Source organism: Diadema antillarum, unplaced genomic scaffold (genome assembly GCF_040938485.1).
Source record: "Diadema antillarum isolate AM-2024a unplaced genomic scaffold, OU_Dant_1.0 seq00000799_RagTag, whole genome shotgun sequence".
Taxonomy (NCBI): domain Eukaryota; kingdom Metazoa; phylum Echinodermata; class Echinoidea; order Diadematoida; family Diadematidae; genus Diadema; species Diadema antillarum.
In genome coordinates this window covers 1,327,836-1,347,370 of record NW_027271683.1, presented here as the reverse complement: position 1 = coordinate 1,347,370, position 19,535 = coordinate 1,327,836, and the positions used below count along the sequence as shown (strand labels likewise).

Genomic DNA, 19,535 nt, shown 5'->3' with positions numbered 1-19,535 from the left:
AGTGGTTTCATTGATAATATTGCCCCCATTCAAGTGCAAAGAGTTTACTGGCAGGTGTAAAGGCCATTAAAACGATACCGCCAAAACGGAATCCAGTGTACGTTAAGTCTTCCGAAATGTACACCTGTACTCTGGTGTCATCCTGAGACTAATCCCCAAAATGACTGATGTTTCATCTTTTTATCTCTGTTTTCATTTACGTCCAGAACTGAAATGACTAGTTTTCATCAGAAACTCAGTGGAGAGTACCTGATGATGACTCAAACAAACGTGAAGCGTCAGGAGAAGATGAAATATGTATACAGAGACAAGATGAGAGTCACCGTGTCAAACGATTTCTTTAACAGGCTACCGAAGGTGAGTTACATTTGGTGTAAAAGTTGGGACCGTTGGGATTCATGGTTGCTTCGACTATCGTTGCCCACAAGAGGACACTGAAAAACCACGAGTGGCGCCCGGAAGTGAATGGCTTTATTTGCGCTTCTTTGCACAAAAGAAGAGTACGCGCTCATTGGTCTGGGTGCCAAAGTCAGATTTTAGGCCTCACCTTGTTTTACCGTCTGCCCGATTTTTTTTTGATGGTTTTACCCTATTTCGAGGGCGTTGAATCCGAATCTGGATAGTGCAACCCCTGAGGGTTTTGAGATATTCAAGATGGTCGCTAAAAATGGAAATTCCCGTATATTTCCTTTGAAGCAGTGAAAATTGTGAAAAATCGACGTTCTTACAACACCCTATTTTAAGGGTGCTGAGTCCGAATTTGGAAAAAACAAACAAACAAACTTGCATCCCAGACGTTTTTGAGATATCCAAAATGGCCGCCAAAAACTGAAATTCTACTGTTAAGTATTTCATTATAAATTGTACATATCTGAAAATAATTTGATGGTTTTTACCCTGTTTCGAGGGTGCTGAATCCAAATCTGCTTGATGCAACTTTTGTATCAATGAGGGATTTTTCATATCCAAGATGACCAACAAAAATGTAAATACCAATTTAAATATTTCCTTATAAATGGTGAATTAATCAATACAAAAAATATTGTTTTATCCTATTTCGAGGGTGCTGAATCAGAATCTGGTTGATGCAATTTTTTGAAATATCAAAGATTTTTGAAATCTATTTTGGCCGCCATCTTGAATATTTCAAAAACTTCAATGATGCAAGACTTGCATCACCCAGATTCGGATTCGGCAACCTCGAAAGATGGTAAAACCATCAAATTATTCTCAATTTTTTACAATTTATAACAAAATACTTCATATGTGACCGTGCACCTCAAAACGAACATAAAGTCGCACACACTGATTTTGCGTGAGGACTGAAAATAAGTGAAATGGGTCAACCTAGCCGAACTTGCCTTTTTCATATTTTCTGAAAGAGCAGGTCTTCTTTTACATTATGCTAAAATTTGGTATCATAAAACGGGCAGGAAAGTGTGTTTTTTTAGCAGTTTATCTCGAACATTTTTTGTAGAATAGTGTGATTAGGTGTGTCTTTAGAATCCCTTTTTCATTTCTGAAAAACCTTGTCCACACTCTTCACTTTCAACTCTAATAACTTTTAAAAGGATAGTGCTACTGCTCTGAAAGTTGGCGTTAATTATGGACAGAATGTGTTAATGAGGCATGATTAATTTCAGTTTAATCTGATAATCCCTTCATTGTTGTTACTCTGGTGGTTTACTTCCTGGTTTTTGTCCCATTCATCGCACAGCCAGCACGGTTTGGTAAAGATTACTGTAGTAAGCGCTTGAATAGATCACACTGTACTTCAGAGCCTCTTTTCTCAGTTCACACTTTTACTGAGTTTGTGCTTTCTTTCCAATATTTAGATAGGTTAGGAGAGTCCATTTGATTTGAGTTATAAATCATTTTAAAGCTTAAAGTCTGCTCTTTCAGAATATGGTCTTAACTAAAAATTCATGTCTGGCGACTTTTTGTTTGCTTTGAGGTGCAGGGTCACAAATTAGAATTCCAATTTTTGGCGGCCATTTTGGATACCTCCAAAATGTGGAATGCAAGAGTTCTTTTGTCCACATTCAGATTCAGTACCCCAAAATAGGGAAAGAACATCACTTTTTTCCAAATTTTTCATTGTTTCAAAAGATATATATGGGAATTTTCATTTTTGGCGGCGACGAATATTTCAAAATCCTCAAGAATGCAATAATTGCATCATCCACATTTGGATTCAGCACCCTGGAGATGCGATAATACTGCATTTTTGCGTCCAATTTTTCACCCTTTACAAGGAAATATATTGCAATTTCAGATTTTGGCGGCCATTTGGAATATCTAAACCCTCAAGGATGCAAGGGTTGCATCAACCAGATTCAGATTCAACAACCTTGAAATAGGGTAAAACCATTAAAAAAAAAAACATTGGGCAGACGGTAAAACAAGGTTCAGCCTCTGGCACCCAGACTACATCGGTTACTAGTAACGGTCGATTCCAGTCGAGATTCGTCGGCTGTGTGTGTATATAGATAAGTGGTAAAGTTGTACACAATTCGATGCGGTTATCCTCGAATATACCCGAACCGGGCCATCCCTTACCATGATACTCACACGCTATAGTTAACTTGTCTTTAAAATTACGAATATCAATCGAATGATTTCTACTCTCCACCTTTTGAGTCTCCCGCTTTGGGGGCATTATTTTTATCATAATCTCCAATTTGGGTTTGAATTTCTCATGCTCTTAGCGTATGTCTCTAACTTTATATACGATACATTTCTTTTGCTGGAAATGGTGCTTCCTGCTGCTTAACTTTAGTGTTCGACCACAACCCTATGTAGATATAGATACTTTTGACAGTTTTTATTGAATCCTTTTTCACCCCATCATAGGTGTCGCGATAACACAGTAATTTCCACACCGCGCCAAACCCCCAAAGTATCATTTTAAATATGAACAAAATATTTGCAAAATAGTTGCGAGCAACAGTATAAAAATACAAAAAGAAAACCCTAGGTGAACATAACCAATGTGACAGCAATGCATAACAAAATGTTGTAATAATATAGAAAACATAAAAGAGAAGAATACGGAAAGATACGTGAAATTGGCATTATTTCTTTATAAGAGAATGAGAGAAAGAAATGCAAAGCGCAAATTCGTTAATTTGGTGTCATCAGCTGCAGTATGAAATAAAAAACTGATTTATCAAATTTACTTCGCAATTTATGAATACATTAATAAATGATTAGTCAAATTATTACGATGTAAGAAAAAAACTGAAGGTTTCAAAAATGTGGGCAAATTATAAGAAAAAAAGTCTTCAATCTTTTTTTTTCGGGAGGTGTCGATTAATTGCTTTTGAAAATATTTTGTTTTCTCTCATTTCAAAAGATGCACATATGAAGAGGTAATACACTTTTCATCACCGATTGATTGCTTATCAAAAAGTTGGCAAAGACGTTGGTCTCCATAAATCCTTGCATATATTGGTAAATATTGGTGAACGATGAGTTGCACAACGGAAAAGACAGACTTGGACGAGACATTTAAGTGGGAGTTTCATTAAACAGTTTTCATTTCTGTTTTAATATTCAATCTAATTCAATTAATCTTATTTATAAACGGTAATAAAATTTATTTCATTTATCTCTGAGAACCAACTTCTAGAGAATGTAACAATCTTAATTTTGTCTACATTAACATATAGGGCCTACTGACCATTCATCAAAATATCATGACGAGCATAAATATATACATCTTAATTTTACCTGAAGACACCAGATTAAAGCTAGTAGCGATGTATCATCAGCTTATTACAAAGTATGCAATTTCAAATACACCAGTAAGCCCCATTGACAGCCTAAACTCATTAATTCTTTAATAATTCAATTCCATCATATTTGTCAGAAAGGAATTGGCTGAAACCATTCTGACAGAGAAAATGCAAAAAGCATATCCTGAGGGAACAAATTTTCTCCTTGTCCGACAGGAAGTATTGCAAGGGAGATTTATCTCTGCCTTTCATTACACTTTACTTTGCTTCACCGAATAAATTGTAATAATTCTAAATAACTTTGAAGAATATGCCATAAATGCTGTGTTCAGATAGTTTCAGTGTAATCGACAAAACACAATACAGGGTTTTCCTCTTAGAAAACGCAAGTCCATAAGCAAGTGTAAATCAAAAATATGACCACATATACAATATCTGTTCTGGAATCCAGCCTATTTATATCCTATCATATGCACACCTTTCAAAGACAGTATCTACTGTTCAATAAACCTGAAAACAGTTTTCATAAACAGCTCAGCAACATGATTTCACGATAATTCTTTTTTTCGCATCAGCAGGAATTCCTTTCTTCGTGAATAGGGGCTTATCATATACCTTTTGTAGAGTCTATGCAGTTGGTATAGTACTACTACCTACGATTATATTAAGCAATGTTGTATACTTATACATAACGAATTAAACGAAAACAAAAATTAAAAAATCAGAATTCAGAATAAAAGGTCATCAGCACAACTATCTTTTCAGTGATTTGATTTGATTGATTATTTCAATTCCTTCAGTGGCTGATTTGTTGACATACCAAAGGAATTAAAAGAATAATAATAACCGATCAATCAGACATATTTCCGTTTAAAATTGGAATACCAAATATTCTATAAAAGTGCATAAAAAGCGTATCTAAGCTATCATTTTTTTTCCTTTTCTGTCATTTCTACCGACTTGATAATACCCCAACAATCATGCGATTTATATTTTCTTTAATTTGCGTAATTTTATATGAAGACGTATATGGTAAAGTTATCTTCAGTATCTTCTAACATCTCTTCGTATAATTATATCAACTTATTTAATAGGAATTAGGTCCGTCTAAAACAAACTCGAGTAAAGCACTGCTTTACCAGTATGACTATATAGGGTTACGTCACTGCTCTGTCTTGATGCTATTTGCTTATACTACATAGCCAATCTCCTTATCTGCAAAGTAAATCCCTTGTATAAATATTCTGAGCAACCACTGTCTGGCAGTAAAGTTGCAAGCCTTCAGACATGTTCCTCATGATAACTGATAAATAGTATCATTTTGCTGTTGTCATGCATTAATTAATTACACAAGTGCTTCTTGTGTAAACATTCAAAACGGTGAGTAAATGATCCGGTTTAGACCAGGTGTTCTCGTAGTGACTCGTTAATATTAACAACGCCATCTTTCTTATTCCCTTCAAGGGGTATACCTCTAAGAATAAAGTCACTCCTATTGATCTTGTCTTCATGGTCACAAACATCCGGTAAAGTTCCAGTTCGAGCGGGAAAATCCCTAATCAAAATTATAGCCAGTGCATTTTTAGTAGATAGTTCACTGGACTGGTCGAGTTGTGGGTTGGTCGATGGGAAAGCACAGTGATTTTGCTTTTCAGTTTTCATTTATTGTATTTATAAATTGTATATGTTGTTTGAATGACGTGAGGTTTTAATATTTTTGTATATTTGTATACTATTTTGGATTAAATATTAATTTTCCGGTAGGCCGTGCGCTTAGAAACATTCATATCAAGCGCCTAATAAATGTATCGTTTTGTATTATTATTATTATTATTACTCTCATTATAATGTAGTTTCAAAATAACCATGTATTTTGCTATTTTATCAAATATGTCATCATAATGCGACAAATGATGGCGTCCTCCATCACAGCTTTTGCAGAATCTTTGCCCTCCAAAGTTTTGAAGATACTATATAGTATTCGTTGCTATTATGCAAACAACCCCGCAACACAATATTTCCAGGAAAGAGAGGATGCTTGCTATAAGAGCACTGGCGGTTGCTATTGAAAGGAGGAATATTATACGCACCAATCGACAGTGCAGAGTTATTTGACAGATCTAGTATTTTCCAAAACATGACATTTTGAGATGAAAACCAGTCAATTGTCTACTAATGTCGTAGTGAAGTTTGGTAAATACATACATATCAGCATCAATTAATAAATCAAAAATATTGCACAGCGATATATTGATGTCCCATGACCATGATGACATGATTACGTCCCAAACTTGAAGAAAGATACTGAATAACCGAGCTCCTCCTAATCGAAGCAGCAGCTGGACCTCGGGTACAAAGAATGTTTCTAGTTTGCTCTCTCTGTCTCTCGCTCTCCCTTGCATATTGTATATATATATATATATATATATATATATATATATATATATATGTAAAAAGAACGAGTCTCAAATACGCCGTGGATCCAACAAGAAGGTTCTTTTATTACAAAATTTTCAGCCTGCCTCAGGCCTTCGTCATTGTAGTGTATACTAAGACAATAATAAGTTTTTGCCATTGTCATTGTCTTAGTATACACTACACTAACAAAGGCCTGAGGCAGGCTGAAAATTTTGTAATAAAAAAAAACCTTCTTGTTGGATCCATGGCGTATTTGAGACTCGTTCTTCTTATAATTACAACATTCGAAGTCCAACACGTGGAAAGTTCCAAGATGAACATATATATATATATATATATATATATATATTACATATAATATATATATATATATATATAATCGCATGTGGCTAAACGCTCTGTCCCTCGGATTTGACATAAAATGGAGGTCCCGTGTTCGTGAGAGATTCACAACCCATGCACGTAAAACAACCAGCTGATAGTTCATTCATCGCAAAGAGCAGGGTTCCTAAACCCGGTGAAGTGGTCCCACCTCATATCCCGCTGGACCCCATGGTAGTCCAACAAGTGCAACTGAATATGGGCTATCCAGCCATTTTCTCATTATGGAAAATGAAGCAAGGAAGCAAGCAAGCAAACAAACAGTTTGTAATACGATTATAGATTTTATCTCTTTGTAAATACTATTAAATGATTGCATACATATTTCTGTGTTCAAATACAAGTGATCACTATTCTACTGTTTGTCTTTTATACCTTCCAAGACGAATCCCTTTACCTTGACGAACCGATTCAAATCATGCGCCGTCGTTGGAAATAGTGGCATACTAAGAGGGAGCCGCTGTGGGTCGACAATAGACAGCAATGATTTCATCTTTCGGTAAGAAAAAAAAACTTTGAACGTCAAGGCAATGTCGTTTATTATTTTGTCTCCCATACAGTACGCTGAAAAACAATATCCTTGGATTTTGCTACATTTTGGCTGTTGTTGGCAGAAGGGAAAAAAGATGGAAAATATCATGACATGTAGAGTATAAAGAGCAAAAGTCAATTCTTGGCTATGGTGTCCTATAACAGAAGCGGTGTTTGTTGTTTGTTGAATTGAAAAAAAGAAAGAAAGATTAATTTGAATTGAATTGAAAGCTTTCTAACCTTTTAAATATTTTGCATTACAACAACATAGTCAGAAATATCAGACCAATGGTTCAGTTTTGCCTTGAAGCACCGAATTCAGCTCACATGCAGACTGATTTGTTCTGAGTAGATGTTTATATTGAGCGTTTCAAAATACTATTTCCTTCAAAGATCTTTTCCTGCTGGCATAGCAGTGGGATATCTTTGAAATGGAATACTAAGACTTTCAGTTAGTTACAATATTGAAATAAGAAATGTGACTAAATTCATAGATTTCGAATAACTAATTCAATCACAGATAAAGTGCCAATCATGCTATTACGTTTACCACTGTTCCCATGGTAACGATAGTTTTTTGGAAAAATAATGTCTATGAAGAAATTTAGTAAAGTGATTAAATCAATACATTTTTGAACTGTCTTATTCATGTTCATTTTTATTCAATTTCAATTAAAGTTCTAGTCATTCTGTGATGTATTCTCCCGTTGCCATGGTACTATATTACCCGATACAAAAAATAAGAAAGCTTGCTACGTTCATGACATTTATAGATGTAGAAATACAGCGGCATTGTTACACATATTAGACCAATTAGATTTAGATATCGTACCCTTCAGAATTCAAACATCGAATACACATGTTGTACGCGCGCAGCAGCCCTGTTATGTCATTATGCATCTTTCTCCCTCAACGTAAAGACACATCGCAAAAGTCTACATTTTTTTTTTGTCAGAGGCAAACCTTGGTTCAGTTCCTCACGAGGCCGTCACAGCCAACTCAAGCCGTGCTTGTGCTGACTATCTGCTGCTGTCTTTATATTGTTTAGTCAAATTTTCGGCCTGTTATTCATGGAACCATATATATAATATCAAACATTCTTGTCAACCCGCTGCAGATTGCGTTTTGGGCCTCGCCGTCAGGTTCTCCGAATTCATCATTAGCAATTCCACACTCTACTTCGTTTCCCTCTCTTCCTCCCCTACCTCACAGCTTGACGGCAGGCACCAAATGGCTTAATAGCCGTACATGTTACTTTTTGTGTCTTACTGAACATAACCTTGCGATAGTTTTAATGGAAAAACAGTTTTATAATGTATACCAAAGGAGGTTCTTTAAGCAAATCATATTTTACCATTGTCTACCCCGTAAATAAATGATAGCTCAGCCTCAATAATGGTTCACATTTTAGTATATTTTTTCCTTCTTTTAAAAAAGCACACCCTGCTTTTCTTATTTGGTACCTTTAACTCGCTTGGTCTTATCTTCCATCCGTTCTCCGTTTCTTTTTCACAAACACTGACTACTCGGGGCTTACAGCCAAACAAGCTTGCTTTCATGTAGGTCCCGTCATACTTCTTTGTGTTCGACCCCTTTCGATTTTGACCAATTATCATTACAATTATTGATGTGTTATTACCATGTATATTGTTCATTTTGCACATTGTTTACAAGGTAAAAGAGCCTGTATTATTATTTCTGATGTGATATTCATATACGAGAAGTATGAAAATGAATGAATTGAATTGAACATTGAATTATTATATATATGTGACTTTAGAATGAATAGTGTTTGAAATGATGAGGTGGTAGTAAAGAAAAGTTTGAGAACCTGGGATCTGCAAGTACATCTGCAAATTAAAGTGCAATATTTTCCTCTCTGGTATACAACTTAAACCCTCTACAACCTGACAACTTCCCGAAACATTCAACAGTAATAACTCTCCGTCCACCGTCCTTTAGTGTCTGATTTCATTGTTTGATTGTGTCTGTTTTTGTTTTCGTTGTTGTTTTTTTTTTTCAAAGCTGCAACCTAGGAACGTTAGGACCATTCAAGGATGACGCTGGGTCTAAGAGCAATATGACTACAATGAATCCCAGTATTATCTTTAGAAGGTAAGATTCATCACACCTTCCATCATTGAGGAAACTAGTACAGTACTCTCCGCATAGTCGGGTAGGCTCGGGCAGAGCGCTTCTTACCCGATTAAGCGGAGTACCCGATTAACATAAGAACACGTCTCATTGTTGTTGCGGAGCAAGGGAGGAAAGCAAGTGTGTTCAACTCCCGTCTGTCTATTTAATTGTGAGTGTCAGCTACATGTGCAATGTTCGTTTACGTGTGGCAAGTCGGTACTGGTACATGTGTTTTCATGTTAAATCACTCCCCAAAATGATCGGTCTTCTTTGCAAATTAAGCAGAGAATGCGATTAGCCGAGGAAAATTTGACATTCATGATTTCTTAAATCATGTGGGTAGAAATTAGACTACAAGAAATTATTTACCCATTTATGCGGAGAGGCAACCCGATTATCAGGTAATTTTAATGTGCATTGGAACTGATTTTTACATTACTACCAAATTAAACGGAGTAACCGTTTAAGCGATACCCGATTACGCGGAGAGTACTGTATAACAAATCGGCCACTTCAGTTTTAGATAAGAGCAAACCGACTGAAATAGAAAGCAAAATTATATAAGACTTTCAAAGATATTTAAAGATAAGAACTACCGACTGACTAGGCGGTGAGATATGGCTCAGTCGGTAGCGCGTGTGCCTTCAGACCCAAGGGTTCCGGGTTCTATTCCCTAGTCTTACCATACCTCCATAGTATTACTGAGCAATGTTGTGTGTAAGAATATCGTGCCCTCTGAGAGGCAAAACACTCTGTCCCTCGGATAGGACATAAAATGGAGGCCCCGTGCGTGCGTGTTATCCACGACTCACGCACGCAAACATCATTCATCGCAAGGAGCAGGATGCCAGCCCGGTGAAGTGGCCCCCCTGTATGCCTGTGCCCACCCACACAATTAGTAAGCAGGCAAATGATGGAGACCCATCGTGGTTCGCAATAGGTGTTTAGCAATAAGCAGCAGACGGAATCAACCAGACACTTCGCACGATAAGCTTGAATGAATTTAACCAATACACAACTTTAAAGACGAAAACATTCCCTCCCGAAAAACAAACAACCAAACAAAAAATCTTGAAAAGCAATCCCTTGGTGAAATACAAGTACTTGGTATTTACTTTAATAGGTTTCATGCGTTCCTAACTCATGCACTAACCATCAGTTTTTGTTTGATCGAAGAAGTCTATGATTGAGATAAGTTTTCTACATCTCTTATAAAGAAGAAATCCACCCAAAAATAAATCAACTTCAAAAGAAAGAGGAAAACATTCCCTACAAAATTAAGTTGAAGATGTCATGCTCTCACAAAATCTTATTCATTTCATGCTTGGTCAAGAGAACATTCTTTCACCTGTATTACCTATAAATAGCAATTCTTCTAAATTTCATACATAACATACATAAAGAATTATGCGTGCATTCGCCCCCTTTAATATTTGTTCATTTTCATTTTGAAAGAAACCATTTTTGGCAGCCGAATGTATTGCGTGGAAGCCTGGCTTTTCTTCTTCTTCTTCTTTTGCCTGGCGGCTGATGGAAGCCAGAAGTGGCTCGAGAAAATACCTGTTAAGGCTTTTTTTTTTTTTAGCTTAATAAGCCCGGAAGTGGTCTATAAACTGGGAATTTGTAAGTTGCAAAAAGGCATAAAAATATAAAGTCATACTGTAAGCTACACATTCCAATGTAATTTTGTAAGTGAGAAAACATCTTGTCCATTGAAAAAAAAAGCCACGACAGCAATTTTATGCAAGAGATCTCATCTGAATGGCAGTGATTCTTTAATGGTATAATTTCAACGGGTTAACACCTTAGCAACTCCCTTACTCATCGCTCGTTTCTTCGTTATGCCACCATCAGGACGCCCTTTATGCACTCTTCATTGGTTTAAGATGGCGCTGTGCATCCTGGCGGTCTCGCGGGCCTTCTTTGCCTAGTGTCGGTCTCGCGACCCTTCTTCGCTTAGTGTCGGTCTCTTGAGCTTCTCTTATGCATTGTCGGTCTCGTGAGCTTCTTTTGCGTAGCGTCGGTCTCGTGGGCTTCGCTTGCGTAGCGTCGGTCTCGTGAGCCTTTTATTTTTGCGTAGAGTCGGTGTCGTGCCAGATGTTGATTATTTAGATAAAATATGTGGTGTCACAAACATAGGTATTGTCTCCATTTGAAAGGCTTTTCATCACTCAGACGAGATACTGGACAAAACCTATTCTGAATTGGCGGCCATATTGAAATTTAAGATTTCCGCCAAGCCTGATGAGGTGTAACAAAAGTGATGATTCACATGAAATTTATGGTATCAAAAATATGGGTAACGTACAATTTTATATGGTTTCCATCCCTTATAAGTACAGATATAGGACGAAAACCTATTTTTAAAAAAATGGCGACCATTTTGAAATTGAAAATGGTGGCTGAAGATCGGCTCAGAAAAAATATGGTACCCTAAATTAGCTGCCCCAAATTGACAAATTTAGCCAATAAAATCAGTTTTGGCACGCAAATTCAGCTGGAGACAAATATCTGATGTAAGGGCTTGTACTATTCGTTATCACTATAATGCCAGGGTAACCTTCTCATCGTTTGCTCATTGTGCATGGTATACTGTGCGTGGTACTCGATGTCATGTATATAATACATTCTCTTGAAAATCTGCTTCCTGATTAGATTTTTTTTTCGTTCTGCATTCGATTAATTGTTTTGGTCAAATCCTTTTACTGAGTTCTATCGTCCTAAGCTCTCTCTCTGTCTCTTTTTTCCAGCATATGATTTTGATTATGCTTGTGTTCCTCGCCGTCTCCCCCTTCAATAATATAATCTATAATCTATGCATGCCTTCTTCTTTTGTTCTGCTTCCTTGAGCCTCAACTCATGCATTCTTATGGTGACCCTGCCATGTCATCATCCTTGTTCATTGCAATTTGTTCTTAATTTTGAAAATAATCTTATTCTTCATCCCAAGTATCATAAATGCAGAAACTCGGTTCTCAGTATAACTAATTTATAGTTATTCAAATGTACAAATCTAAAAATCATCTGGAGGTCTCAGTACATTAATTTTTTTGCAAAACTCGCTCTTTATGTTTCGCCTACATAATGGTCAGTTGCCATCTTCTTTCTTCTCATTATTTCAATTCAAGACAATCTGCTAAATTTCATCTATATAATCCTAAAACAGTGATGGCTCTGAAATCTGTAAGACACATCAGACCCGACGTTTGGAATTCTCTTCCTTCTGAAATTCGAAGTTTAAAGTCCATGTTGTTGTTGTTATTTTAAGGATCGAAAGAAGAGAGAGAGAGAAATGGGGCCCTATACAAATAATTTGCCCCACAAAGTGCATGTACTCTACAAAGTCCATGTACTCTTTTAAGAAAGCTGTAAAAACAATGTTGCTTTCTGGATATTAGTAATGTCATTGTCATTGTTAGTGTATTATACACGAAATTCTTTCATAGAAATATAGACGCATTTAATCTATTACGTAATCATGTAACCGACCATGAACTGTATTAACTGGTCATCTTTACCTCGGTGAGAAAATATTTTGTCATGCATTTGCTGATCAGTGATACAGGTGAACTTACTTTGTGTAAACCTTTAGTGAAAGCAGACAGACCTCTCCTTTCTACTATCCTATCTCTATGCAAGTCATCCCTCCCTCCTATTCTCTTTCCCATGTGTATTATGTGCGGGGGCTGCACGCAAATCAAGCCACGCTTATGCTGTAGCCCCACTGTATTATTCATTGTTGTATTGCTTATACGTTTTGCTATACATTGTGCAAAGGCAATGAAGAAAAAATATTCTGTGAACAACTATGTTTATGTATGCATATTATACATGTGCATTTATGTGCATGTGCGTATACAATGATAATACAGAAACCAATAAATCATATCAAAATCAAACTTAAATCCAATCAAAATATTCTTTCATGCAACATGACTTCATTCCAGCTCTTTTTCTTGTATCCTTCAACTGAAGAGCATGTTTCCAACACCTGCTAAATCCATTATTTTCACCGTTCATTACTTTTCTTTTTCACTGTAATCTATTCTTCATCACCCTGGCCACAATGTGACACTTCCAGTTTAATGATTTTCAATTCAGAAATATAAGAATTGTAAGACATTGAAATGACTCTGTTTCCAAAACGTGCTAAATCCGTGTTTGTTTCCAAAATCAGCTAAATCCACATAATTTGAAAAGTCAAATCAATATCATATTAAAGAAACTACTGGAATGTAAAGTGGTTCTGCAATCCTTTGATGTAGATACATCTTGTGCTAAAAATAACTTCACATTAGAAAAATTGCAAATCTATATATGTAAAATAAAATACCTTGTCTATGTCTATAGTGGATTTTGGGAACAGACTATTCAATTGTTTTGATGTAGAGTAATGGAAACGATGGATATAATGATCAAAATCTAGAAAATTATATCTTATCCTATTATTTGCTTACTAATTAATTTATCAAATACAACATAACATTAAGTTAGGGACCATTCTTGCATTAAAACATAAAATACAATATCAAAATGCAGATCAGTACATCACAAAGCTCACAGAAAAAGAAAGAGTCCATTTCCCATTAGGAAAGAAATATTGCAAACTTGATTAACAATAATGACCTAATTCTATTGAATTTTGATGGTACTTCAGATCTTATCAATGGCCTCATTTCTGCATAGATTTTGATAGCACCGATGACATCATTGATGTCCAGGTGTCTGATTTGTGATTCTTATTGTGTGTTGTTCCTATACATTTATATAATCACTGGCAACAGAACTGACATTATGTATAATGTTTTATTTCGTAATACGCGCTGGTTTAATGAATAACAAAAATTTATCGCAATCATTTTCCAGGCACGTCAGCTTGACCAACAGCAAGAAGCAAACATCACTCAATAACGTATTTGCAGACTACAAGGGTTATATTTGGATTCCGTGCCTAAATTTTCCACAGTACTTCTCGGTGTCGTTACGAGCTATGAAGGCTAACAAAGGATCTGCTCCAATGGTTGTCTGTGGATACCCAGCACATTTCGAACAATCACTGAAATTTTGGGCCGAACGTTCGTTTACAAGCAGGCTGTCAACAGGTAAGCTTCCTCGTCATGGTCTATAGAAGGGGTCATCCCACAAGACCGACACTCACGAGTCATACAGCCCATGAGTTCGACATTAGGCAAATAAAGCCCATGAGTTCGACACTAGGTAAAAACAGGACACGAGTTCGACAGATACAACACGGGGCTTAATATGTCGGTCTCGTGGGCCTTGTTAGCCTATAAGAGACCCCGTTTACAGTGCGGGGCTGGCCCGAGCCGCGGCCGAGCCGCGGCCGAGCCCAGCCTCAATTGCGAGGCCGGGCCCCGCAATTTTGTCCATACACACTGCCGGGCTCGGCCGCGCTTTTGATTCAAACTTTTCAATATGTTGTCGTAGTGGCGCTCTGCTTGTAAACAAATGCAATTTGGTATTGTCTGGTTTTCAGACCCTTTGCCAAATGAATTCCGTGGCGACGAAGTCGCCGTTCGGGCAAACAGTCAGTCCGCAGCGTGTGCGATAATGAGGCACGAACGACAATTTTATTCAGAATCACGTTTACGCAGTTTGTGCCCTTGAGACTGACGAGATTTCGCGATACTTTGCGAGAGTTTTTGCAGAGGTCGCAACAACAGCTTTCATAGCTTTCGCAGTGCATTGTTTGACCCAGGATGGTTAGTTAAGTTATAGAGCTGATTATGCTCATTAATTTGATACCTAATTTCCCTATTTTTGATGTCAATATAGTAGTCCATTTTAGCATCAAAGTAAACGATTATTTTGACAATGTTCAAGAAGCTTTTAGATCATAGTTTGATGTTTTGCTAGTTCCTGACTGGTATTGAAAATAGATCTCCGTAATCTCTTCGATTTCACAATCGTGAAACTTGAGCGAGTATGATCAATTAAAAAAACGAAGAGGGGCACCATTTTTAAGGTTGTGAATTTTCCTGTTGAAAACAAGGCAAATTATGTTTTCTTACTGGAAGTGGGGTAGTGAATGAACACGCGTGGAATGTGTTGTTGATACCCAGACAATGGTCGTGGACAATGGCCAGGATTGGAATGTTTCATGAGGAATTCCACTATCGCAGCTAGTCTTTGTTCATTCTGAAATGTGGTGTGTGCAAGCACATGGAAACATGTGCTTACTTCTTTCATGTGCATGCATTTCACCCTGTGTCAAGAATTCAGACTAGCAGTGCTCGGGGCAATCCACATGAATAATTGATTAAGCATTCATGTGCTTTGCAGCAACTCGGGACAGGTGTCAGCCAGGTCCATTGTTCAGGGTCATTGTAAGTGCACACTCACATATACATCATTGGTTCCTGTGTAAAGTTCAAGTTTTGTATAGAGAGTGAAAATTCGATCACAATCTGGAACCTAACATTTAAAACTCACAGCATTGAGTCAGCAGCCAATGGATACTACGCAATGCGACACGCCGCGTCTTGCGACAGATTTCGACCAATCACAGACCCGGAATTCCGGTGCGAATGCGAGGATAATCTTTTTAAACTCGACGCTAGACATGTCTCTGAATTTTGCTAGTTCCTGACCCGTATTGAAATGAAGATGGGAAAACGTGCCCTTATTGTGATACTATATACTTTAGCGGACATAGTCTTCACCATATATTTTAGAGGGGCATGAAAGATTTCAGGTTATTTTTTTGGCGTCAAACGTGAAGGAATATTTTTGAATACAATACCGAACTTCGAGAGGGATTTTGATATTCTATATTCTTCTTTTCCGTTTATTTTGATCATGAGCATATTTGCTTATGTTTTCTCTTTCAGTCAATACTAAAAGTGTCGAAAACTGACGAGAAATACTCGTTCTACACGGATTTATTCATGACCATGTATCTGCTCATTACGTATGCAAGCACCGCTCAGCCGTGCATACGACTTGAATAAATACGTGCGTTTTCGCTCGCGCTGCGGACTGACTGCAAAGGCCTTTGCCAAAGGAAAAAATCCTTTGCAGGACAAATCCACCTTAAACTATAATAGTTTTCGTGGGAGTTGCCTGGGAAGTGCTGCCGCTTAGGGCCTCCTACTGGCGTTCTGCGTGGACCTCACCCGGAAAAAGTTTTGGTCATGCTCAAAACTTGGCTGCGGTTAAATCGGACTTGCGTGAGCACCTCCGGGCAACTACGCGCTAGATACTGTCAGGTGCGGACCAACTGCGGAGAGCTCCGGGGAGTAAATTTGTTTCCCCGCAAGTCAAGCCGCAAATCTTCCCCCTTACGGTATGACAAGGCATGAATGAAAATTCTTGTTCGCCCGCTAAAAATCTTCTACGAGCTGGAAACTATATACCTCCCCGCCACAAGCCCGCGTAGCTTGCCCGGAATGGTGTGACACGGCCTTTACGTTTACACTGAGAAAAGGCCGGGCTCGGCCGCGGCCGAGACCACCTCCAGAGCGAGGCCAAATGCGAGGCCAATTTTGGCCTCGCATTTGGCCTTTTGCGCGTTTACACTGAAGCGGGGCTGGGCCGAGCTCGCGACCGAGCCTCGCGCTGTAAACGAGGTCCTAGTGTCGAACTTACCCGTTAACTGTATTACTCATGGGCTGTTATGACTTGTTAGCTGTATGACTCGTGGGTATCGGTCTCGTGACGTGCACCCGTCTATATTTTTTTTTAGTGGAACACTGTTTTCCATCATTGTGATTATTTACTAATTTTGTTGCCATGACAAAGTGCATTATTTCTTTTTTTACGACGTCATTCGTGTATAATATAGGGGAGACCGGGTCTAGTTGTTACAATTTTCACTTTTTTAGGTCTGTACAAAAAACGAATAGAGGAATCGGCTTCATTTTTGCTTTGAGGATACCTTATTTCCTCCTTTAATTAAAAACAGTACAAACTTTGGAAGTCCAGATAATATAAACAAGATATTACGTAATCAATAAACACAAAATTTTGTAACAACTTTCCCCGATGTTGGGGTAAGTTGTTACAGCACATGGGGTACTTTGTTACACCGTAGAAAGTCAACTCAAATCGGGTAATGCAGATCTGACGTGTTAGGTAATTCTTAATATTAACCTGTCTGGGTGTGCATGTTAGCCTATGCTGGGGTGTATGAGTGTGTTGGGTGTGTGTGGGTGTGTGTGTGTGTGTGTGTGTGTGTGTGTGTATAACCATAAATTCAATTGAAAGTGCACTGGGGTAAGTTGTTACACCACTCGATTCTCCAGACAGTGCGTTGTAACAACTTGACCCAGTGCGTTTTCAAAAACTTTTCACACGTGTGGCCAACAAACAATCAAACATCACGTGTTGCTACTTTCACCAAAAGACAGCCAAAACACGCTTCTTTCAACCACATACTCATCACTTACTGGAGAAGAATGGATTTGGTGTAATAAAGAAAAATCGAATTTTTCAAAATTTTACTCGGAGAGGTAAAAAAGTGTTTTTTGGACCTACCGTCTACATGTGACGTCCAGGCAACGCCAGATTTCGCATGCAGGGATCGTTGGCTATACGTTTTGATTTGATATTACTTGTAACGCCCCTCTTTTGATAATAATAGAGAAAATGACAGTGTAACAACTTGCCCGTGTAACAACTAGACCCGGTCTCCCCTACTTTATATTGTATTGAAAAAATCCTTTATCAGACGAGTGTAAGAGAAATGAAAAAAAAGTATCACTTTGGATTATGTCAACTTTTTCTTTTCTTTTCTTTGTGATGATGGAAATAAATAAACTATTGAATTGAATTGAATTGAATTGAATATTACCGACGAGAGAAATGCTCTCAAGAATATTTCACTGGGTTAGGTTATTCAAAATTTGCCAATATAGTGTGCTATGTACACTTCAGTTGCACTTTTCAGCGATTTGTAATGAAAATTGTTTTAAGAAAATAATAATAAGACTTCTTTTTCTTTAACCAAAAAACCGAAACAAAACATTAAATTATAATGTGAGTATTGACATAAAGCTGTTCCAGAAATCCAATACATCATGCCGAATGAACGGTGGAGTAGGATATAACAATGGAAAAGTTTTTGTTTATGCTTGGGTCTGGTTAAAACTCGTTTTAGCTTTAAAGATGAGGGCAACCAAACCCCAACATCCTATCACGTTAACCAACATTCTGTTCCTCCTTTTAATTATATGGATGGGGGCATGTATATGCCACAATCTTCCTTTTGGGGGCTTATTGTTGTCATGTCACCTCGTCAAAAGACATTTAACGGGAAGACGATTTCAAAAGAATGTTGACGAACCTTTTCGCCCGTAATTTGACTGTGATTTCATTTCTTCTAATCAGGATTCTACATGGCAATGAGTGCAATACATGTCTGCGACGAGCTGAATCTCTTCGGGTTCTGGCCGTTCTCTGCGCGGTTTAGTAACGAGGAGATGGAGGTGCCTTATCATTACTATGATGACAATAGTACTCTGGCTGACGCCAATCGAGTGCACTCGATGAATGACGAGTTCTCTTTTCTGCTGCAACTACACAACTTGGGAGTGCTACGTCTGCACGGCGGATCATGCAGATAATGCACCTATTTTGCACTTAATTGTATCTTAAAACCTTATAACTATTACGTAAATTGGTACCACTTCGCTCTTTCAAAAATAAACCACACACACAACATGCTGTTGTCAATACATAGGGCAATAAAGTGACGTATCGTCAGGCATTGTTACTTGAATATTCCAGTCAATTTTAAATGACATTTTGGGAAGTATGTATAAAGGGAAAAGGTTGAAAACATTGTACAGTGTATAGTTTCTATCAAGATGATATAAAATCCATGTACTGCTATGACCAGAATAGGGAAGGATGCGAACACAGGTAGGGGGCACCTATCTCTTTCCTACTGATGGTCATCTTTCTATGCTGCACTTCTCGGAAAGTATATAACTTTACTGAAAATGTGAAGTATCTGACGATTTGACAGGCCATATGACGAGGAATGCATCATCCATGTTTGTTTATCGACCGTGCCAAGAGAGCTGTTGTTGCCAGATTTGTGTTTATGTGTGACAAAAATCTTGTTCTCAACGAATTCGTGACGCGTCGACGTCAACCTCGAGCCGACGACAACCATGCAAGCACAGTGACCCCGCGATCGCAGAATCACCGCGCGTAGCCTACCGATCTACCGCTCGGTCCTCGAAGAGGTGAGCCTACGAAGACTGCCTATGACCTCCGATGGCAGAAAGGTGTCTCCACAAAAATATTGCTCACTGGAACTAAGGTTGTATTGAAATGCATGATAATAAAAAGCTGCTTCTAACTGAA

The 19,535-nt window shown here is 37.8% G+C and overlaps 1 protein-coding gene across 1 annotated transcript in view; it reads left to right on the top strand.

Moving 5' to 3' along the window:
• Positions 1 to 18,863, top strand: part of LOC139739468 (CMP-N-acetylneuraminate-poly-alpha-2,8-sialyltransferase-like) — a 31,358-nt gene extending 12,495 nt beyond the window's left edge. The window contains exons 5-10 of the mRNA XM_071650072.1: positions 207 to 401; positions 2,854 to 2,899; positions 6,920 to 7,035; positions 9,093 to 9,166; positions 13,988 to 14,305; positions 18,552 to 18,863. Coding sequence (XP_071506173.1) covers positions 207 to 401; positions 2,854 to 2,899; positions 6,920 to 7,035; positions 9,093 to 9,166; positions 13,988 to 14,305; positions 18,552 to 18,787 — 985 coding nt within the window. The 3' untranslated portion in view covers positions 18,788 to 18,863. The remainder of the gene's footprint in view (positions 1 to 206; positions 402 to 2,853; positions 2,900 to 6,919; positions 7,036 to 9,092; positions 9,167 to 13,987; positions 14,306 to 18,551) is intronic.
• The last annotated feature ends 672 nt before the right edge of the window (positions 18,864 to 19,535 follow it).